General features: G+C 39.3%; 1 protein-coding gene across 8 annotated transcripts in view; it reads right to left on the bottom strand.

The window, feature by feature from the left end:
- XYLB (xylulokinase) overlaps positions 1 to 23,074 on the bottom strand; it is an 83,683-nt gene extending 60,609 nt beyond the window's left edge. For 3 of the 8 annotated variants that reach the window (XM_074869260.1, XM_074869292.1, XM_074869278.1), the window contains exons 1-14: positions 22,861 to 23,074; positions 20,870 to 20,952; positions 19,897 to 19,966; positions 18,386 to 18,466; positions 16,531 to 16,617; positions 15,238 to 15,366; positions 13,906 to 13,971; positions 12,598 to 12,624; positions 11,505 to 11,577; positions 6,155 to 6,273; positions 4,872 to 4,953; positions 3,805 to 3,845; positions 3,241 to 3,356; positions 1,040 to 1,155 (exon numbers count right to left, since the gene is read on the bottom strand). In XM_074869260.1, the coding sequence (XP_074725361.1) occupies positions 1,040 to 1,155; positions 3,241 to 3,356; positions 3,805 to 3,845; positions 4,872 to 4,953; positions 6,155 to 6,273; positions 11,505 to 11,577; positions 12,598 to 12,624; positions 13,906 to 13,971; positions 15,238 to 15,366; positions 16,531 to 16,617; positions 18,386 to 18,466; positions 19,897 to 19,966; positions 20,870 to 20,952; positions 22,861 to 22,905 (1,135 nt within the window). In that variant the 5' untranslated portion in view covers positions 22,906 to 23,074. Of the gene's footprint in view, positions 1 to 1,039; positions 1,156 to 3,240; positions 3,357 to 3,804; positions 3,846 to 4,871; positions 4,954 to 6,154; positions 6,274 to 11,504; positions 11,578 to 12,597; positions 12,625 to 13,905; positions 13,972 to 15,237; positions 15,367 to 16,530; positions 16,618 to 18,385; positions 18,467 to 19,896; positions 19,967 to 20,869; positions 20,953 to 22,079; positions 22,668 to 22,860 lie in introns of those variants that run through there. The other 5 variants (XM_074869295.1, XM_074869268.1, XM_074869293.1 and 2 more) reach the window with 5 other exon arrangements.
- Between the last annotated feature and the right edge of the window lie 1,480 nt (positions 23,075 to 24,554).

Here is a 24,554-nt window from a genome sequence, read left to right as displayed (position 1 = left end):
CCAATTTTTTTAATAACATTTCAAGTGACTGACTTTTGGGTTTTGGAATAACTTCTTCCCATTTTCTGAAACACCTGAATTGATTTGTCTTCTAGTGAAAAGAGATTCCAGGTCATTTTAATACCCCACGGACACTGGATTTGACAGACAATATAACAGAGCTTCTAAGAATAAAAAATCAGTGCTAACCTCACAGTATCAAGAAACTGTATCTTAAATTCACTTTCCTAAGGAGTGAAGTCTTCTACAGCTTAAATATCTACATTTAAGAACTTTGCTATCTACAGTTTTTAAATTAATTTTACTCATATCAATTCAGATCTAGGATGATGGTGATGACTTCAAATCCAGTTCTGCAATGGTTAAATTTTAATCTTGATAACACATATGCTCACCTTTCAGTAACTTATTTCAGAGCTATATACTATACTTGTAAAATGTTAAACTGTAGGAAAGAAAATAATGTGAAACTTCAAATACATGGATTTATCTATATTTTTAAAATACGATCATCATCATAATTTTGTTTCATTTAATTCACTTACCATAATGTGGGAAAAAAATAGGGATGAAATTACTCTGTGACATACACTGGGGAAAATGCAGGAAATCTGGGTATCACTTGACGTTACTGTTTTGTTCACATGCATGAACAAGATTTTAGAGTAATGATGGAAAAAGAAATAATATGGAGCTACTTAATTCACTTGAGTCTTCAGAAAAAGAAACAAACTTTAATGAAAGCCTCCTTCAGAAATCACTACTTTTAAACATTCTACAGCTAAGGTGCTACTAACACACTTTAAATGCCAAAAGAACTCCATAAATATCATTTTCTTATTTAGTGAATATTGAAGGAAAATACTATCATGACACTTAGCCTGCCAACAGAGCATTTCTAAGTACACATTAGGAATTTCCCTTGCTCTAGCTAACTTGATTCTTGGCCTTTACCATGACTCAAGTAAAAAGTAGGTACAACACTCACTCAAGTATGTGTCTAAGCAAACCCTGGAACTCCCAGCCCTAAGGCTCATACCCAAGTTTCCATCGTTTCCAGCAACAGTAGATGATAAGGCTTTGGAGAATTCATCCCAGGAGCCTGAAGCACAGTCATCTCTGATCCTCTCTCTCATCAGAGAGCCATTCTTAAAACTGAAACACACAAACATAACATATACATTTTCCAAAACATTTGGCTCTAGATTTTTAAAGCAATTTGCTGTTTATGTCAACATTGGTGTTTATTGTATCAGCTGAATAAAGCTGGGCAAGCTAAAAGATACAATCACTTCTTCATTATGGAAAGAGATAGAGAGGGAAAAAACTAGACAAGAGAGAAAACAAATATTACAGGACATGTTGAGGAACACAGTGCAGAGATGTTGGTATACATCTCTCCAATGAGTCAGCTTAGATCCAGTCTGGCAGGTCACGCTAAACCCAGACTGTCTCTGAACAGCTAAGACATCTCCTCAGAGAAGTACTTTCACACAGCGCTAAGAAGCTCACTCTGAGATTACCCTGCAAGGAGGAGCAAGAGTGTCTCTACATTGCATTTATGATTTCAGAAGCATCATCCTGGTATGGAGCCAGCTTGGGTCCAACAAGATTTATGAGGTCTAGATCTATGCCAGGATCTGGCAAAGGAAAGCACCACAGCTGCATCTGCACGGTTCTGGTCCAGAGCCAGTAAACTATGCTGCAAAATATGCATCTGTTCAGTGTTTATGGTCTTTGTACCTTTTATCCAGTCAGCTCCTTTGTCTCCTTTGTGAATATAACACTCCTGCAAAATACTGCAGCATTGGACTCAGATCCAGAGGAAGACAGTTTGAATACTCTCTAGCATGGAGTTATCAGAGCAACTTAGCAGGAAAGGCACAGAAATATCCAGAAAAAGGGCAAGGAAATTACTGAACTTGCTCAATAGCAGCAGCTGAAGTTACTCGAGTTTTCTGTTCAAATACTCTGTCTGGTAGCTCAGGCGCTCTCTTTCTACTAAGGGTCCCCTATTAACTCTAATAGTCTAGAAACAAAGGAGCATTGGTGCAAAAGGGGCAGTGTCAGGGCAGAAATGGTTAGGCAGGAGGAAGAGGAACTCTTTATATCTGCATGGCTGCTGAAATTTGCTTTCTGAAAGGCAGGTTTGGCCTTCTGCACATGTTAAGCTGCAGTAAAAGAATGGCAGTATAACAATTATTCAGAAAAAACGACTCAGTATCTCCTTTGCTATTATGAACAGGTTGTTTATATAGCTCTTTTACAGCAAAAGTGGGAAAAATACTGGGTAAAAGAGAAACTTGAAAGTAAAACTTGAAAGAAAAAAAACAAACAACTGCCGGGAACTCATACTATGAAACTCAGTAACTTGCAATTGACATCATGCTTTTGAACTCAACTTCATGATCACTGTTCCACTGTCATCTACAACATCCCATTACTGTACAAGTAAGACTCAACATTACAGTTAAAGGGCAGTTTTGAGCTTTGCTCTAGTTTTGAGTTTCAAGCACCTACAATCCAGGGGATTTAGACAAAATTTAGCTGCATACTGCTTGTAAATATTTGCCTAAACACTATGACCTGTTTTGGAAAATTCTGCCCTGAATACAGAGACTCAGTGAGGGAAAACATAGCTTCAGGCTACCTTTCCACCTACTTGGCTGGCAAGGGGCCAAATAACTGCCAAATTACAGCAGTCAAAAGCTAACATGAGGATCATTCTCTTAGCTGGGTTTCTTGAGATCTGAGTTTTTTCCACATACACAGCCTAATATGTCCCTGAACAGCACTGATTATACTCCTCTCTGAAAAGGAAATCTTCACCTGCCCTGTTATGTCCCCCCTCTGGACCACTAGAAGAGCACAGAAGTTATACAGCCTGGTCAAGCTTCTGACATTTCACATTATTATCTTTCAGAAGACTGTTACTCCTGTACATTAAATGTATTACCTTAGATTCATAGTGATCTGGGCTCCATGTATACATAAAAATAATTTCAGCTTTTCATTGGTATGAGAATTTATCCTCCACAACTCTGCAGTTTCAGTTACTCAAATTAAACAATAGGAATGCTATAACATTGATGCAAATGCTTCAGCAGTAGATTGCCATATACCATACAGAATGCTGAATGTTCTATTCGTTATCACTTTGCAAAAGAAATACAAAACACTAACACAGAGAAAGAAATATATGTTATTGATCCCAGATGTACAAAAAATAAATTATATTACCATAAAAGTGCCATATACGTTTGAGAATCCACAGGATTGCAGAGGATATGACCTTCTAAGGCAGGAGTTGGTTCTTGGATCCACAGAAACAATGTGTCACTTGTGCCAAGGCTAATCTGGAGGGGGGAAAAAAAATAATTGAAGTGTTATCACAATACGCATGGAAAGCAATACAGGAATTAAATTAAAACCATTTGTTATTACCACTAATTGTTTTTAAATTACACATTAAGTCAATTGGATTCATGTTGAAGCTAGCTCTGACTCAGGTTGTCACGCCAGTGAAATACATACTGGATGGAGACTTAGGTTTTAATGTCTGGAGCATTAGTTAAAAACAGTCAAAAGAGTTTACTTAAAATCTTTCAGGCAGCTTACAGATTGGTAGAAATAAAATCTTTCAGGCAACTTACAGATTGGTAGAAATAAAACAAGCGTGAATCCAATAAACAGAAAATCAACACTAGCAGATAAATTTAACTGATAACCTACAGCAATTTTACATTTCATGTATTTCATTTATTCAGGCATATGGACAGTTTTTAAGAGTATGTTCTAACTTACTGCAATATCTCCTTCTTGAAGTCTCATCCCTGCCAGTGATGCTGAAAGTAAAAAGTCAGAATACCAGATAGAGTTATGTCTTTGACTCAATTATAGCATGTTGTATGAGACATCATAATACATCGCATTCACCATCTCAAAGTACAATATAAACGGCAAATATGCTCCTGATGGCCTTGACCTATACACTGTAAAAGACGGGCAAAACATTTGGGTTAGGGAGTGATTTTAACAAGATCAGAATGCTTCAGACTAAAGACTACGGAACTGCATGTTTATCTAGTGTTTTATGTATCCAGGTTTTAAATACAGTGGACCCTTACTTAACAACATACTTTAAAGAGGAAATGCTCACACTTACATCAGATTACTCATGTATTTATTGGACTAAGCTGGATTTGAATCTCTAAAAGAAAAATTGGATTTTTGGGAAATGCAGAGTTTAACCATCTCTCAGAATACGAATGTAAAATATACCACGATGGAGCCTCCATCTTGATTCAAACTTGTATATGCTACTGTAATATGGGTATTTTATTTTCAGAGTCTTGAGAAACAGATTAATTTGCTCTACACTGAAACAGGCTCCAGGATTCAAAAAATGGACCCTAAATTAACACTTTCCCTTATACTGAGATCTATCAAGTCTGACAAAAGGACAGCCCTAATTCTTATTGAGTGGCCTATGAAGTCCACCTCCACTTTTTTTGCTTGAAAAGATACAACAGCAATTTTTAAATTCATATTTTCTAAGTTAAAATGTTAGCAGTTCACAGTAAGAATAGTTTTTTAGGGGCAGGCAAACCAAAACTGAATTTATCAAGAGGCAAATGAAGTCACCTCTAATTACTAGGCAAAAGACAATTCATCTGTCATACCCAGCTTATTCAAGATGTCTACATCTCAGAAGAACCAGTGATGGAAGGCTGTTGGAAAAAGGCATTAATGCTGATAAACATGATATTCTTTCACTGTATAGGGAGCACCTGAGAATCAATGAGATTGATTTAGAATTTTAGTACACACATAATCATTTTCACTGAATCTTACACATTTAATCATCTCACCTGGATTGTCTCCTGTAAATGCTACTATTTTACAGTCTGGGCTAAACCCATAACGCTGACTATAATATGGAGAAATGGGCCCCTAAGGAAAGAAAGAAAAAGAGAAGAAAAAAAGGTCCAAAAATGGAAAATAATCTTGCAATGTATGACACAGTGTGTTGTAACATAGAACTAGAAAACCCCAGAGCAGCTACAATAATCATTTCTGTGTATTTACGGTATGAATGAGTATTTTCAAGATTTTTAACACATTTTTTTTGTTAAGAACCTCACAGAAATACCCTCAAATGAGATTTTGAAATAGGTTAAGTAAATAGTAGCATTTTAGCTTTGGGTCTTTCTCCGGTTATTCACATCAAGTAACATAAACACATCCATCTGTTTTGCACACATACACGAATATTAATACACAGAAATTAGAAATTCAATGCAAACATAAGAGGAAACACAACATTAATATACATCACAACATCAAATTCTGGAATATGACCCCTATTATTTTAGGGGTCAAGAACTGCGTTCTTTCAAGCCACATTTGATAGCCATGGAGAAAAAACAGGTGAAGAAATCCATCCATAAAAAAAAGTACAAGGGCATCTATAAGGATTTTTTATACATTCCTCTCCATTACAGAAGATCAGCATGGAATTCAGAGGAATCAGGTGATGGGCATCTATACTCCCTTACATGCACACCAGCTAAAGCAATAGCTCTTTTTGTGCTGGGTAGTAAGACTAAACTCATTTACTCTAAGAGATGCACAGCTTGATTTGATTTCACCATTATGTTATGTGAACTGAGGAGCTTTAAATAACCCAAATTATTCACAAAGATTACCTCATTAACTCTACAAGCAGTTTAAAACAAGGTCTCTGTCAAGAAATGCAAATGTTGGGTTCTGTTTCTGCACTCATAAATACTGTGCACTGTTCTGCAGTGACCAGGTGCTTGTGGGCATGGGAGGGGACCCCAAAGATTCTTAGCACTGGAGCATCTACCAAAACTTTTCTCATCATAGCCCCAGGGCATGCAAGAATCCAAGGAGATCAACGATGAAGGCTATGACTGATGCCAGCTAGCAGGTTTCAAAGATGTCTGTTTCTGCTCTGGCATACACATTCACAACACACCTGGAAATACTAAATCAAGCAGCGTAGCTCTGAGGATAACTGTGCATGCACGCTTGCTCGCACACACAAATACACTCCAAGAAAGTGCTATTAGCAGAACTCTAAGCACAAAGCCCTACTTGTTGGTTACAACTCTTCTAGACAGGAACATACCAGGACTGAATGGGATGGTACAGGGCATCCTAGTTTCTCCTCCAATCCAGGTGCACAAGCATCAAGGCAGGACACTGACCATACCTTTTTCCAAATCTGCAGCAAGTTCATACCAGAACCTACATGACAGATCAAAACACGAAGCATATATTATTAAACTCAAGACAGTACTGTATCAGAAAATTCTATCTCATTACAGGCAACAGAAAATTTACAGATGCGTATTTTACATTCAAAGAGAATGGTTTCAGCTCTTCTAAGCATAAAGGATACTGATAATCCAGCCTCTGGATAGCTTTCACCTGTAAAGGTAGCAGAAAAGGCTTCTCAGATGCACAATGCACTAGTCAATTCAGTTATTCCCGAATTAAGAGCAAAAAGAAGAACGTGGATGCCTCTCCATCAACTTCTACCCACTTCTACCCAAATCTTCCACCTTAGGCAAAGACTTCGCTACAACTATCTAAAGGTGATGCAGCAATGTCACTTGCAGTTGTGTTGTGTTCTCCTGAGACCTAACAATGAAGAAATTCCCCCCGGATGGTATGGCTTTACACTACTCCTCCCCTTGAGCAGAGTATCATATAAGTATCTAAATCCATGCTGACTAATTCTGCTCCATATCAATGTTTCCTTCTTCAGAAATGACAAAATAAAGGCTTAGAAGCCAAAAAAACCACAAGAGATCAAATTTTCAAATGTAGTCTCTAATTTTGAGGCTAGATGGGAAAGTCCAGCTTTGAATACCAAAGTAATGGTTTTCAGAAATGCTAAACAGCCCATCTGAAATCTGCAACACCTGCAAGCATGCAACACCTCTAGTCTAGATTCTGTGAAGTGAATTACGGTTTGCAAAAACCTAGATAACTGATTTGGCCCACAACTTATTTATCTCAAAAACACAGCCACATTCTCAGTTGAGCACAGTGGAAAACCTGAAATTTACTTCCATTCACAGTAGATCTTTAAGCTTTTTAAAACACAAAGATGGTGAAGTTGACCCCACGTGCAGTGTCTGTGGAATTAAACTATGCTTTCGATGCTGGGACACAGGAAGAGAAGGAATGCAACCCACATCTCAGCCAGCACATAACAAGGCTCTAGCAGTGCTCTTATTCTGAAGAAGGGCACACGCCTCCAACACACTTCACACACACACACTACTGCTGGTTACACACGCACAAATGAGCCCACCCTATCAACTCCCAGCAGCTTTTTTCACATAGGCTTAATAATGAGTTGTATAACATTTGTAAATAAAGCATATATTTGTGCAGTCCAATCCTAAGCACCATCAACAAGGTCTGGACCTACTGCTTCACACAGTGCTATAAACAGGAAGTGTTGCACACTCCAGCTGAAACACTGGAATAACCCAAGCCAAACAGTAGGATAGTTGGATTATACTTAAAACATTAAAAATATAATTAAATTTATTAATCAATCCCATTTCAGGCATATTACGCTCACTTAACAAATTATGCACTGGTTTATTTGGCCTGTGATGCGACAGCACGAATCTGACAGCACAGTGCGCAACATGCCTCCCACGGGCAAAAGGTGCATTTCCCTTTTCTGCTGTCAAAATCACTACCACCCACAGAAAAGGAAAGATGGCAGGATTTACTCTAGCTTCTCTCAGTTCTCTATGTGAGACCACTCTTAAATCTAGCCATCCCCTCCTTCCAGGGTAAACTGAGCCCAGCATCACTGTCTGCACTTCCCGGAGGCAGAGGGTGTGAGCAGCTTCATGTCCCAAGGCCTCAGGCATAACAAGGAAAGATGAGAACAGATATAAATCCATAAATTTTCCTGGAAAAGTCCCTAATTTAAAAAGCCAAGAACCCCTTTGCTAAAATAAATTAATTAGCAAGCAATAGAATCTTTAAATAAACAGGCATTTTACTAGGGAAAGGTTAGTTGTTTTCTGTGGGGTTTTGGAAAAAATCCTTTCCCTTCCCCACTCTGCAAGCCTACAGAAACATTGAACCAGTATCCTCCAATGCAATTTTGCAAGACATAAGGACAGCCTCTAATCTTTCCTGCATAAAACAGGGAAAACGCTAACTGAAAAGGTCTAAGTTTATATAATACAGAAACAACACTTCAGTTTACTGACTGGTAGATATAGTGACAAACACTTTAATATGCCCTGAGAAAAGAAAGATGAGCTAATTTACCCTGCCCTCAGAAACTCATTTAAAAGATGTGGAACAACTATGTTACAAGAACTATTAATCTGTTGGCCTGAATTCATACTAGCTAACCATGAGCACTTGCCTGAGAATCTCTAGTCAGGGGAAAATAAAAACCAGAGCTGAGCACTCCCTGGAACCGCTTCTCTTCCTCCTTTGATTATATGAGGAGTGATGCACAGTGAGTTTCTAACTCAAGCACCTCTGGTCATGATCTACAGCACTAAGTTTAACATATAAAATAAGTAATAACCTGAGAACTAAGGGGGGAAAAAAAACAAAAAATCAAAGGCAGCCCTTTGACTTGTCACTCCAAATGGATACCCCATCAGCAATGAAGGTCAATAGTGAAGGCCACAGTCTAGTAAGGACTGAGGAAAGGGTCAGTACATGGATGTGACAGGATTCAGTATTTCACTGCAAGCATCACTGACTTTTAACATAAAGTGACCAGGAGCACAATCAGGACTTGCTAATATTTACTATGTATACAAAAGTGTAAGTGCTTCAGCACTGGGGGGGAACTAAAAAAACCAAACACTTTCATTACAAAGACCAAAGGATGCAGACTAACTGCTTTTATTAATCAGCAAACTAAAGATCAATATTTGCATACATTTACAAACAGTTAAGTGCATCTGTATTACAGCACTCTGGATTGCCTTTTCAGTGAGCTAAAATCATAAGCTGACACCACGAAAGCTACATTAGGAGTAAATTCAGCCCACCACGCTTCCTTTTGAAAAGGCTTCAGTTCAAAGCATCCTTGTTTGATAGAACAACAAAACCAAGTATGCTAAGCTATGATTTGCCTAAGGCTCTTAAAAAAGCATTTCAAAAGATAAAACTTCTCTAGGTCAAGAGCTGAATTGCTGTTCTTGAAGGTGTCTTCTAAAAGAAACAATGCCTCAAGTGTGCAAGTTGTTTAGGTCCCAAATGTATCTTAACATCTGCACAATATAAATGAAAATCATTCTTCATTCCACCAGAATGTAATTTGATTTTTTTTAAATCAGTCACCCAGGGTGCTCAGCCATTCATGAGGAGTGATTTGAACCTTACAAGATTGGACCTTTAAAAAGAAAAAAAAAAACAATCCTGAAACTGAATAGCACATTTCCTACAATAACCTGCAAATTTAGAGAGATAAGTTATTGTGCAGAGCTAAACAATTTGACAGGGTCTTTTAAAGACGATATGACCTGAAGTTAAACCTACGGAAATGAAGAATAGGTCTATTATCTGAACATTATTTTGAGAGATGCATTTTAAACTACAATATACAGGTGAAATGTATAAGATCAAGTGAATTGCAAGAAATTGTAAATGACAAGAAAACAAGTTTTTCAGCTGGATACAAATAACTACTGCATACTTTGGAATTACATTTTACTACTGGAATTAGAATTCTCTTTTATTATGTTAACAGAAGAAAGGAATAAACAACACAAAATATAGCTTATTATGACGAAAAATCTTTTGTCTTGTAAGGAGAACTATAACACCCTGCTTAGTTCACTTATCTTTTTTCACACGAAGATTTAATAATCTTACATGCTCTGAACAGCAGATAACATTTATTCAAGTTCTGTAAATATCCAGAGGTGTAACAGAACAGGCTTTCCTAGAGCTGTTTGAAAAATTAAATTCATTTTCTAAGAAAATTTTCCAATGAAGCAAATTTTCATTTTCTTTTAGTTTAAAATGTTTTCATTTTCAATCAAACACAGAAATGTTCATGTCCTGAAATTGAAGAGGCACGGCTTTCCTCCATTTGCTTCCAAGCAGAAAAGGCGGAGGTAAAATTACAAAACAAAACAAAAAAAAACCCCAAGATTTTTTTTTTAATGCTTACAATTTTAAACATTTGAATCAAAGTTAATACTTCTCTCTCACTGAAAAATAAAAATTCAACATATTTTTCAGAAAAAAATACCTTGAAGATCTCACTATCTCTATCTGAAATACAGTACATGGAGCTAGTTCTGTGGGTTGCTGAGCAGCTGAAGCGCTCGGTATTTGGGCCTACTGAGGAGCAAAGTGCAAATCTCCAAAGTTATTGTTGCCAATAACACACACACACAAAAAAATTCAGTTGTGAAAATACAAGGCTAACAGAACAGGACCAGAAGACAGATGTAATAATCTCACAACTGCTGCAAAATAAGCATGTATTGACTTGCAATTTTTAAGGTCTCAAGTATAACTGGGAGATCTGATATTGAATAAGTTGTCCATTAGCTAAAATTGAGGTGTCTTGCCTTTTCCTATGAGCTTTGATGGAACACCGAAGGAGAAAAAATGAGTTGGTCTTAGCACATGGGTGTCAACTATGGCTCTATAATGCAAAAATTCCTTAGAGAGCCTTGTTATCTAACCTTTCAGCTCTGAAATACATCTTCTCTTAGTTTCAGAGCAGGAATCAAAAATGCTATTTAGAAATAACAGCACAGCTCCCAGGAAAATGGTTTCCTTTGTAATTGCCATTTTAAATTGCCATTTAAAAGCTGGATAACTGAGATAACACACAACAGAAAAGAGAGACACTAGCCTTGTCACTTTTTTGTCTTTGTTATGATGAATAGAGAGATATGGAAGGTTAATTTTTTTTAAACTGAGTTTAGGGGTTTTTTGCTTGTTTATGCTTTTTTCTCTGGTTCATTTTGAAAAGATGTTTCTGTTGTGGATCCATACTCCAGTTAGATGGGGGAAAAAATAATCACAATACACATCTTATTCACATCCTGTGCAACTCAGAACTAAACCAGCAGAACCAAAAAACAAATATCAGAACTATGAAGTCTAGCTTAAAAATCCACAACTTTTTCATGCTTTTAAATAGATATTTCAACATTCTGTTACATATCATAAATGAAAAAAAGGTACAATCTAATTTTAAGACTATTTTCTGTGGATCCACTTTATAGAAATGGGAATCACAGTATGATGGGAATAAATAAGCACAGCTGACAGCACTATCAAGAGTAGCAACAAACTGAAAGGAGTAACTTAGCTTAAAATCTAATATACTTGTTATTAAAGTTTAAAGACTGAAAATAAATAGCAGAGAACTTGTCCCCCTTCTATGCAAGGTGGGGATGGAAAGGAAAATTTCCTTGTTGAATTGTTACTATGAGAAAAGCCCACACACTTACCATCACTGTAATCAATGGGCGCATAAGCTCCTAGGAAAAGGGAAGCTGCAAAACTACTAACCAAAGAGATTCTCTGAAAGAAAAAGTGTGAGACAGTGAGTAAGAAAGTAAATAATTAAGTAATTGGAAGCAGCAAATGTTAATAGATGCTCAATGTTAGGCACAGAAAGCACACAAAAATACACCTAAAAGGATTATTCAGTTCTATCTTACTGCCTAAGTAATACAGAAGGTACCAATCTAAAAGTAAGCCCATGATAAAAGCTGTTAATAGCTTTGCGCTCTGAAACACACATAATACACCTAGTATATTAGCATACTCTATGTTATCATGAATTAATTCACAACTCCGGTGTATCACAAAATTTCATTTAAAGGACGAACACTTACTAAGAAAAAAACCAAACACCTATATGTTGACAACAGGGGAAATGCCCAGAAACCACGCACTGGTCCACCCAGAGCACAGGTCTGTAAGCTTTCCAGCAGTTCTGGCAAGGCTCTGCTAAGCACCTTTACGTGAACTCTTACCTTCCTCCCAGCTGAGACCCCAGACCTCCTGGGAGTTACTCCCAGGAGCCGGTAATAATCAGCCCTGAACTGAACCACTACCTGCAGCTCTGCCTCACGGTATGTTCCGACAACGCATTAAATCCAGCTGTAGGGCTTCTAATACTGGTGCAAAAATGCGCCAGCCATGTGACGCAATGCACACTGATCCAACACAAACTTGCTTCCACTTCAAATCTGCTATACAAACTACAAGTTAAGCGGCTACCACCAAGTTTTCTGCATTATCAAGTATTACCTGTTCCCAAGAAGCTGGCATAAAAGCTGACAAATTCTTTATTGTGTGCTCTGACTAATTCAGAATATGATTGTCACCCAATAAGTAACCAGAATCAAATCTCTACTGGTCAAGTGAGCCAGCAGTGACAGGTTTTTTATTAATGATCACAAAACTACTGCTTCACACAGCATTCAAAGAGAGACTATAGCCAGAGCTGGTTATAATGGCCAGGAAACTTAATGATGCTCTCATGCACCTCTCCCCAAGAATATATCATATTGTGCTTAGATAACGAAGGCCTACCTTCTGTGGTGCCCCAGTGGGCCCTAGCTGCCTGAAATGGAAGGAAAAGGATGAAGTTAAACTGCGAATCAGCCAGTTTAGCAAGCTGACTTACAGAAGGAAAAACATCCACCTTCCACATGTCATTGAGACTGCTGAGCTGCTAAGTGCTTCTTGAGGGTCCCCAAGAGCATCTCTGGCATAGAGGTATTTTGTGCTTGAACACAACATCTTGCATATCCTCTATTGCTAAAAAGTGCCATCAATACAACCAGCCCTCAAAGCCTGAAATTGATCTGACTCTTCACAGTTCCACAGACCCATGTCCACCCCATTAACATATCTTTCTCTAAATTTAGTCTTAAGTTTATGATCAGATAGTATTAGCATTCTGTTCCATACCTTACTAGCGTAAAGATTATACAATGAAAATGTACTAAGAAAGAAAAAAAATATTAAAAATTAAGCATTCTCCCACAAAATAGAGAGTCAACTTTACAACTCACTTCCCCATGAAATGAACTGTTTCATGCAGGGGTGAGATTCTAAAAACCACAAAAAAATGACAATCAATGCTATCAAGAACTGCAGTAATACAAAAACAGGAGCAGCCTGACTTCATGGGTCTGGATGTCTGGCATATTCTAATCACAGCACAGGAGTCCTTCTTTCATTTACATCGTATTTGCATGGATTTTTCACCTTGCTTCAAACCGTGGTATTTCACATCTAGATGCAGACTCAACAAACTGAAACAATAATGGAATTGCAAGTTGATTTCTAAAAATTAAAAATCAGAAGGAAACCAACTACACAATGCAATTCATTTGTAATAATAGAATCAAAGTAGCTCCTCAAGGGAAAAACTATGAAAAAAAGTCTAGAAACAATTGCAGTTTTTTCCCTGTGCACAGCCACACGGATGACAGCTTTGTATGGCAGAGCAAACACATTTCTGCTTGCAAATGGCCAGTTCTAAGTGTGAAAATTTCCACTCTGTGTTTAATTACCCACTTGTGTTCAAACTGCTGTAAATACAATTTATTACCACTCAAATTAAAGTCTGTTTTTTAAAACTTCTTCCACAAAGGTGAGATCCAATGGAGCCTGCTGTGTTAAATATAAGATTCAAGATAGAACTGATACCTGATTTTTATCTAACAACTAATAATTTAACAAAACAAAAAATAACCAAATTTTCAATTTTAATCTTAAAATCAAACAAAAGAATCAAAATACTCTTTAGTAAAAAAGTCTGACATGTCCACAAAATTAATTTTAGAAGATTTCAACTGTGTTTTCCAATAAGTGCATTGAAGTTGAGCCAACCTCAGTTTCCATGTAGACCTCAGGATTCTGGCTGTAAATCTTTGCTATCTGGTTTCCTGTAAAACGCTGAGAAAGAAATGCAAATGCTTAGAAACACAAACCCTAAATGGAGTCAATAATCATTAACTCTGTGTAATGAGTTCAGTACATTGCACTTTGGATATTTAATTTGCCTGATGCATGATGAAAGTCAGTGCACAGCAGGCAATCTGCTCTAAACAGGCTAGAACGCATAGTCTCATTATGAGAATTTTGCTCACCTTTTGAAAAAAAGGCATGTGAAAAAGCATTACTATCCATAATTTACATTTCAGAAATGACAGTTCAATGGAATGAATCACACTTATTCTGTGCATAGGAACCAGCACAATTCAAATGCTGCCTTCAAATCCTTGAAAAGGTTTAAGCTACCCAACCTGTGTACCTCTCTGTGAGGCAGGTGAATTGGGAGCAAAGCAGGAAGTTTCATACTCAAAGCAGCAATTCCCATACAGGCTAATAATAGTTGTAAGAATCATTATTCTTCATCCACGTATTATATCAAATAACAAAAGACTTCTAACACTGAACCTTAACCTTTAGCAAGTTAAAAATAAACTGTTAGTGGTATGCAAAGTCTGATTTCAACACTGGCCCTAAACCTTGCATGATGATTCAAAAACAGAATCAGCAATTTGGGAGGTTAGAACCTTATTCTGTTAAACCATCAGTAACAGTAGCCAGGTGGAGGGCCTGGAGGGCTCCCACTCCATAACTCATTGTCACAGTTACAAGAAAGGGAAGTATCAGGAAGAGGAGACAAGCGACAGAGTATTCTCTGATAGCATCCCAAACTTTTGAAACACTTCTCTTAGGTCAACAGCAGCTTGTTAGCCTTCAGGGAACATTAAAAGGCCAATCTTTTAATTGCAGAAGTAACCTAACACAGTGACCCACAAAGAGGGGTGTCATAACCCCAAGTAAACCTGTAACACAAACTGGACTGCCATCCCAATGGATATGTGACTGCGCAGGAGCTCCGAGGGGAGAACCAGACCCTGAGACTGTAAGCATGGCCACTAAACACTGTATTTCAGAACCACTGGCCAAAGGCAACAGCTCACCCCAGCTGCCTCCTACAGCAAAACTTCCACTGTTTGCCTAGTCTCACTTTAAAATTTCCACATCTTCCTTTGTGAGACTACTTTAAAGCACAGTATCACTGGAGTTTCTTCAAAAACTCTCTCTTTCACAGTTAATGGCTGATCAGTATCTGCTGCGGTACCACTGTTATGGCACAACTGTTTCTATCATAAGACTCTACTGAGGACTGACTTCCCACCTGCTCCTTACCTCATAGGCTCGAGAACCAGTGATACTTGCTAGGTGCTGTGCTCCTCCCACGGCTTTCTCCAGAGTGCTGCACTGGGACGCTGTGCTAGAATCCATCCAAATGGGGCTGTTACTGACAGAAAAACAAGCCTGCAACAAACAATATCCTTTATTAGTAAGTCTGATCTCTAAGAAGTCCCTGATAGATTAATAGCAATACAGCAACATATGTATCAGCTCAGTTCAGTTCTCATCCCTTCTGGTCTCCTCTTGATAATTACATGAAAGCAGATATTGGGCTGCATGTTGGTCAGCAGTGAAAAGTTTAACCCAAATTTCACACTAAAGGGAAGCAACAGGCTTTTTCTGCTGTTATCGACATACCCTGCAGCACGATGTCTCAGTACACTCCTTTGCTAGACAAAGCCCCAGACCCTTTTATGAAAGTTTAGCCCCACTTTTTAGAACTCCTCTCTAAACAATCAGATCATCTTTCCACAGCTCTACTGACAGATTTCTCTTTAGTGACCAGCATAACCATTTGGAAATGCAGCTGAGGCTTAGTACATCACCAGAGAGCATTTTAATTCCCTTTCTATGAGTTTTGCACAGATATTTCCAAAATTAATCATTTAACAGATCAGTTAGACAAATGTCTCCCGTTCAAAATACAACTGTACTTTCTGATCTTGAAATAAGGAAGGTAAGGGTCTTCAAGAGGAAAGCTGATTCCTCCCTACTTTTCTTTTTAAATAAGTTTGTCAAGTCTATGTTCAAAACTTAGCAACCACACACACAGAGAAAATGTTGAGGTGCAACAACGTACTTGTCAGGAGTTTGTGTCCACACAGCATTACACTTCCATCCTTTCAGAGGTAAGTGTAAACTAGTCTTTCTTTTTTTCTAACATTTTCTAATGAAATCACAAGCACTGCAAGGAAACTCAGGTACAATAGTATTTTTCACCACAATTTTTTGTTAATACAAATATATTAAAAAATGTAAAATATTTACAAGTTGTTTACAAAAATATTACATTTCCTAAAAGAACAAACTCTGTTACTCTGACACAGAAAGATTCTGGGATGCCCACTGGCACTTGTAAGCTTTTAAAGCAGTATATACTGTCACTCAGAAGAGAAAACATCAAAAGCCCTGGAGCTGAAGGAACAACCAGTACATTTCACTTTATGCTGCAGGGGCATGCAACTCAGCGAAACAAGAGGAAAGGTTTGCAAGGAGAAAAGCAGTGTGTAAGGATCAAAAAAAAAGGACAGCGTAGCTCTCCCTTCAGAGCTCTTTTAGGCATGTTACCTTTAGTGACTGATGTAATGGCAGTTCGGATGATGCATTCTTCAAAATTTGGACGCTTCCTTTTTTCCAGTACACACTCCCATGTTGCTGTAGAAAGTGCAGAAACAGAAGTTGGAGATGCCCTCCCAAGCCACAAAGTTCATATCCTGATCTGAATTTCAAAGTTTAAGGGACAGAGAATTCTCTCCAAACTAGGACCAAAAAATGCAGCTTTTCAAATCAAGTGTCTCATTAAAAGACTCTTTAAGACTGAGCAAAACATATACTAAACCAGAAAATGTAGGAGTCAAGAGACAATGATGATTTTGAACTACAGCAACTTCTAGTGGGAACTATTGTTATACTGCTATTATTATACTGCTAATGGCATTAGATACATCTTTGAGGGCTCTTTGAGCTGTAGCCAGGGCTCCATAGTCAAGACTTAGTTCTGTGCTATTTCAGCACAGCCCCCAGATTCTTCAGTTACATGCCTGCCCCAGTCACCACCAATGAACTGCATAATACTGAGAAGGTTATTTAAGTTCCATCTCTCACGTGGTTTCCTCAAGCCAGGCATCTCTAGTTACGCACCTGCAGGACACTGTAGGCAAACTGCAAAGCACCACCCAGAGACCCACTAATAATTCTAATGACACCAAGTGCACACAGAACCCCCTGGGCACAAAGTACTTGACTACACTGTCATCCAGATCGTATTTCACATCTGTCATTTCAACAGACAGTGCAGACCACGGTTGTCCCTTCTTTGGGACAAACACTGGCACATCACTGCACCTCTGCAGTGATGTGCAGCATAAAGACAGGTTCTTCAAAGAGAAAAGGGAGAGAGACAATGTGGGTTGGAAGGGGGCAACTAAACAAAATCTGTTCTACCTGAAAGAATCTGAATATAGCACCAAGTTGATACCCCCAACTTGCTGGAGGATGGGTAAAATAAAGGGAATACAGGCAATATGGAAATGCACTTCCTTTTTTCACTTGAGTAAGCTGGAGTTACTTGGCAGTCCCTAACTTCTGTTCCACTGAAGAATTCATAACAGAGCCTTGATACCAGCTATGATTTTCAGACACTTTGCTCAGACTTTCAGCTGAAATCAACGAAACATGGTGATCAAAGCAAGAGTTTTGATTAATTAGTCCCAGATATATTAAGATGAATAACCTGAACCTCATGTGTCAGAATTAGCTATTGCTTTGGTGCTGTCCTCACCCTGAATATCATCTGTGAAAGTCATAAAAGACTTCCTTGTTTCACCAGAGCACTAGGAGACTGGCTAACTGACTAAATGTCAGAGTGGGTTTTATAAATCTCAGAAAAAAGGCATTATGCACTACAGGCTAAATCATGGCAGCACCTTTGTCATTTCTGCATCAAAGACTATCATCATTTGTTTTTTGTTGTTCCTAGACAGATATCCCAGCCAGCAAAAACTGTGCTCAACAGGATGTTACTATGCCATTAGCAAACTGCACTCCTCACTATTTTTTCTATCCCATTTCCACAAGCACCTGGATATGCTGAAATTCAAAATGACCCAAGTCATTTCAGAATCTGTATGTACAGAGAATTTAAACAACAGATAACCAACTAGTTATTCACTATACTGATCTAAACAACTGCACTGTAAACCTCATCCTCCACTCCCACTACCTTCTACTGATTGCCTTGCGTGCTTCAGTCTTTAAGTTCTCCTGAGGAACATGTCTTCTAATGGATGCTTATGTAGAAGTTTTGGTCTTACTTGATGTCATTATGGTTTTCTGCAATACAATTATTTAAATGAAATTTATCACTATACCTTATACTCATTTGAAGAAATATCATAAGACATTTTTTCCTTTGTAAACTAACCTGGCCAGCACCAGACAAAGCTCTGACTTGTGAGAAGTTAAAGCCCAAAGACTTCATCTTTTCCAAAATCAAATCCAGAGCCTACAAGAAAAAACAGAATCAAGAATGACTGTAACAAGCTATCGCATTATGCATACTCACAATCTCTGGAATTAAACAGTAAATTCATGTCATCACTGATAAGAGTTCATTGGCAGATAATGAAAAATTAGCTAATGACTGTGGACTTTTCAAGAAGCTGCATAAATTAATTTACTAAGTAAGAGTCCATAAAAGAACAGTTGAATCACACAGGAGAAGAAAAGATCTTTAAACAAGCTGAATCACAGAGATCCATTCTTTGAAACCTAAATATGAGGCAAGAGTTAAAGAATTTCAATTCATTAAAAAGCCACTTTAAAAACTGCCAGACACAAAGCAGGATTAACATTTTCTATTCTTCTGGAAATTTATGAAATCTTAACAGGGTGCACCGTGCACCCCCTCCTAAAAGATATTCGGTATCCTCAATACCACTGTCCCCAGTGTCAGCTGAAAACTCACGAGTCTCTTTAATATAAGGCTAATTCAAGTGAATTTTAGCACTTTAAGCACCTAGGTTAATTTTGTTCTTGCCACATTTTCATGAAGTTTAAAACCAAAAATTAACCTATTTTTACATAGTCTCATTCAGATCAGTACTTCCCATACTATCTTGACAAACAGATCACTGCAAGACTTCAAAATTTCCCAAGAAACATCATATACCTATATCATTATATTATTAATTTAATAATTACAACTGTACTGTTCATTATGGTTCAAAAGACCAACTGCAAGCAAATTTACCAAACCTTTACCAACTACTATGGCTTACCACCTGGGGGTTCTGTGACCTTTCAAATATTTCAACTGTTCAAATCACACCAGTAAGACAAATTTACATAGAACCATGTGAGAGCAAGTCTTGCAGAATATGCACAGAAGCAAGGAAGGCCTTCTTTTAAAATAGAAAAGAATGCTGTATTTCAAAAAATAAACACCAGTCAAAATGACTGAGAATCACTGAATAAATTGCTCTTTAGCCACTTACCAGTTGAGACATGAATTGGTTGGCAAAGCTTATTCTAAATAAAATAGTGCAGGTAACCTGGTTGCTATAAAACACGTATTTAAGCTACACAAAGCCACAGATGCCCCTTTTGCATATGAAACAAAAAGACGAGGAAAAAAAAGAATAATCTTTTTTTCAAATGAGGGAAAGTGAGGAAAGGATATAGCACACATACAATGCTATAATAGTAGAGGGTGAAGAAACAAACAAAAAAACCTCAAAATGTTAGGAACTTCCACTATGTTTGTTGATAACATTAATATTTGCATACGAAAGACACTGAATAATCCTTAAAAGAAACAGAATACAAGCCAAAGGACTATGTTGATTTGAATGATGAGTTTCACTATTGTGTGAAATACATTTCCATTTCAATAACATCAAGGAAGAAGTTGAACTATGTAAAGCTTGTTCATACCTTGACCCACATTAGCACAGGAGAAGTGATTGTCAGTCTGTCACTGTGAATATAGACTCCACCTTGAGTCCTACAGAAAAATGGTATTTTCTCTTGGTAAATTCAGCAATTTTTTCCCACCAAGCAAAGTTCTTCAAGTTTATTAATAACCAAAGAGAGTTTGCAATGCTTTTATGTTAAGACCAAGAATATGATCAGTGTTTGCAACCTGAAAAAGTAAAAGCCAGCTCCTAGGAAGTGACATAAGAGACGTCTGACCCAATTGCAAAGTAAGTAATTTGCAAGGAACGGCTCTGATCCTGAAGTAAGATCTGTGATAGACTCCAATGCTGATACTGCTCACTGGCTCCACGTAACTCATAGTTATTTCTAAGTTTCCTAACTGTCACCATTAGTGGCTTGAACCTAGATGATGAAATTCAATTTTTGCTGTTAAACCACCAAGTAAATAAACATACTTCATTGAAACTTGTGACCGCGGAGGATGACATTTGTAAATTCTAGTCTATTAACTGAAGTAAACAAATAATGTCATCCTACATCTTATTGTGAGATTTGGAAGCACTTAATTTGTTCCCAAATGCCTTTTAGAAGTTCCCCTCATGCAATTTACTTGCTGTTATCGTAGCATTCCACCTTGACACAAAGGTGGTGCTTACTTTTGGTGTCTCAAAAAGAAACAGTCATTTCCACAAGTATGAAGTCCCAAAAGGGGGGGGGGGAAGTTTATTTATACGTAATACTTTGGGGTAGAATTTTTTTAATTTATTTCCTGTTGGGAGTTCTTGTCATCTTTACATACCAAGGAAGGCAAGAGCATATACTACCCTTGCCAAGTAAGAAATACGAACATGGCATGAACTTCTTCCATGTCTCCACACATATCAATGAGACCAAATAGGGCAACAGCCCCCCCAGCCCCAATCTCCAAAGTTCTAAATTATATGGCCAAGTACAATATAAAAAGCCTTACTTAAATTCCGGAAGGTCTTTATCAAAATGTACATTATCCTCATAAATGACTCTCAGCTGTTCATCAATAGCAATGACTTTCAGCTATAAGATACAGAACAGGATGTTAACAAAAACTAACAATAATTAAATAGCACTGATAACCTATTTATAATAATTCAATTCCCACAAACAAAAGGAGAAAGAAGATCACCCCAATCCATACAACTTTTTCATTTTGCATTAAACAAGTTATTATGCAAATTTCCAGCACGCCACCTATTCAGCAACACGTATATTTGTCTGCTCGCATTTCCCCGTGCCTTTTCTCTCTCCTTAATCATACAAGATCAAGATGCAGGCATATGCTAAAGAACAGCAAATAAATTACCAATAGCTTGCATCATGGTAACAAATTTTTCCAATCTCTCCAAAGAACACAGCATCTTAAAGATACCATATGCTTCCCCCCCTCTTTTTTTTCCCCCCCCCCATCTTACCAAGGAACCTAACAGACCCTTAGAATACCTTGAGGACCTTCTCTGTTCCCCAAATGGTGAGTAAATCAAACTCGGACAGTCTGGCAAAGCTCAGAGGGCATTACACAAGTGTATTCTGAGCTTCTGCAACATATGGAAATCAACATCCCAAAAGGGTAAAAGCTGAGCTTTCTTGTAAGCACAAACTAGAACAGTACCAACCTCCTCTATCTTCACTAAAGTTCACCTAGCACAGAAGAAAAACATTAACAGCCTAGAAAAGTGAGAAAGTAGCTCACATTCTGCACATATTTCAGCAAGGGAGAAACTGCAAACTTCTGCTAAAGGAACAGACAAAAAAACCTACAAAGACTAAGTCCTGTCAAAGAGTTGCATTCAAATAACAAGGCCATCCTCATTTTAGCAATACTAATGTAGGGCCATTATTTATGCACTGGCACAACTCATTACCAATCTGATGCTCTGCGCTAGCTCGCTAGTTTAAAAATGGCTCTGACCCACTGCAGCTTAATTGGCTTTCTGCTTGCAGCATGCCCCCTTAAAAAACACTCGATCAACCTAACCTGGATGTGTCTTTTCAAACTCCCAAACTTCAGCACAGCCATAATGAAGTGATTTATGCTCATATGCCTATTTTAAACATATTCAGGCCCACGTAAAACTTAAGTAGAGTTTCTATTCACAGTGTAGAAATAGCCAATTGTGCCGACAAATCAAATTTCAAGATGGAACCTGAGCATCCGGGTTCACAATCCCACCAATCTTGATTCACACAAGGACACTGGAAAAGCTGGATTCTGGTGCAAATCCCTGCTCCCTGCCTGCCTGATGCCAGAGGTAGCAGGGTCTCCATGCAACCTGCCATGCAGAAAAGGGCCATAGCGCTCCTTTCCAGGATGAGAAGCAGGATGCGGAAGCAGGACATGTTAGGACAGACAGCCTACAGCTTCACACAAGAGATGGGACAAACAGAAAGGGGCTAAGGATACGCTTATGCAGGTGAAAGGAAGGAGGCATGCGAACAGCCGGGCGCACGAGTGCCCGTGGCGCACTGACGCCTTAAAACACATAAAGCGCTGGCAATGATCTGGCATCAGCTGTGCTCTGGGCGGGGAGGGCAGCACACAGCACCCTGCAGCGCCCAGCCCGGCCCCGCTCTCAGTGAGGAAACTCTGCAGCACGAAACCGTCGCTGGGCGGAGGAGAAGAGGCGCTGAAAGCTGCCGGAGCGGAGGACGGCCTGCTCCCCTTCTGGGCTGCGGGGCAGCACAGCGGCAGGGCAGCGGGCCGCGATGGCGGGCGGGCGGGCGGGCGGCCCAGCCCGGGCCTTGCCCCCTGGCAGCTCCCCGAGGCCCGGCTGGGTGTAGCCGCCCGCAGGCCCCGCGCTTCAGAGCCCGGAGGTGGCGACGGCGGCGCCCAGCGCAGAGCAGGCCCCGGGGCTATCCCGCCGCCCTGCGCCCCGCAGCCGCCGGCCGAGGGAGGGGAGGGGGGGGCGGAGGGGGCGGCCGCGGTACCTGCTGCGTGCTGAAATCCCAGCCCAAGTAGCAGGGAGCGGCCATGGCGCGGCAGGGCCCGCCCGGCCCTCGCCCTCGCCCCGGACAGGGGGGTGGCTTTGCGGGCCCGGCCTCCCCGGGCGGGCGCCGCCAGCCCGGCCGCGCGGAGCGGGACTGCCGGAGGAGCCGAGTGCTCGGCGCCCAGGGAGCCCGGCGAGCGGGACGAACCCCTGGTCCCTCCCTCACCCGGAGGGGCTTGTGCGAAGGCGGGAGAGCAGGGACGCGCTGCGGGGAGGTGAGGCGATCGTGCCCGGACTGCCCAGGGCGGCTGCTAAACACCGGTGGTGGGGTGCTGATACAGCGGATCCCCCCAGCCTGCCGGGGCCCGAGCCAGGGAGAAACCACCAAAGCAGCTGTACAGGGACCGCCCGATAAACGGAAGCAAAACAAAAAAAAGGGGCAACTTCAAACCACAGTCCCAAGGAATTCACAACATTTTAATATGCCATTAATATGTACCAGTCCTGCTGTGGTATTGCACTCCGGTTTGCACAAACACACTTCCACGGTATTCCATTTAAAAAAATGCAGAATTGGTACTTTGGCTGAAGTTTTGTTTTGTGGTTTGCTCTCCCCCCCCCGCCACCCCCCAAGTTGGGAGGGTTTGGGAGGTTTTAGGATGTTGCATTACCTGCCATAGCATGCGACAAGCAAATGGAATTGCTTAATCAGAAGAAGGCTCGTCTATAATATGACTTTCATTCTGCAATCAAGGTGGTGTCTCAACAGACCCTTGATGAAGTCAAATAGGTTCTGCATGCCCAGGATCTTAAACTGTTTTAACACTACAAATGCTTAATTTGAAATGCCCTTTAAACTATAAAATATTACTAAATTTTGTCATATACCAAACATTTTAAATACATTTTAAATATTCCCAGTGATTTCTCAAAGCCCTAACTCCCATAGGTTCATACTTTTAAGATTTCTAGTTATTATTGCAAAGAAAAACCTTTAAAATATTAATACTGAAGACTCTCAACTGGCAATGCAAACATTCTAATATACTGACTTTTAAATCAATCTTACTCTATCATACCACCTTTGAATATTCTGTATTGACAGTACCTGTATTAGAAATGTGATCACACAATCTTTAAGTAAGACGGAGTTTAAAGTTGTCTGGAAAATATTTACAATGTTAGAATCCCTTCAAATGCATTGTGGTGTTGGACTGCATTTTAGAGTCTAATCCTGCAAATTTATCTGAATAGTTTGCAATCAGGAAACATCCAAATGAAGTAAGTGGAACTACCAGTGCGTTTAAAAATAAAGGTATGTAGAATTGTCACCCAGTCTGTAGGTTGGCTTCTTTAAATCAGATGGCCACCAGTTAGTGGTGGAATTTCCTTGCCCCTAAGGAGCTCATGCTGGGTGGGCCTGTCCTGAACAAAGGTCTCACTTAACCAAGAGGCTGTGAAGGAAATACAGTTTTTAAAGTGTTACCAAGATCTGTTTCCTTAGTGTAACTCTTAACAGAAAACAAAGGATCAAATAACACAGAGAGGCTGCTTTTCCATTAATGCAGAACATGACCAGTGAGCCAGGGAGGAGAGGCTCGATCTGCCCTTTAACTTGCTTTGTATTCCCTATAAACAACACATACAGAGGCTGAGGCCTGAAACACCGCAATTTTCAAAATATAACTACTCGCA

Source organism: Strix uralensis, chromosome 1 (genome assembly GCF_047716275.1).
Source record: "Strix uralensis isolate ZFMK-TIS-50842 chromosome 1, bStrUra1, whole genome shotgun sequence".
NCBI classification, from domain to species: Eukaryota; Metazoa; Chordata; class Aves; order Strigiformes; family Strigidae; genus Strix; species Strix uralensis.
Note: the sequence above shows the minus strand (reverse complement) of the source record. Positions and strands in the feature narration are given on the sequence as shown.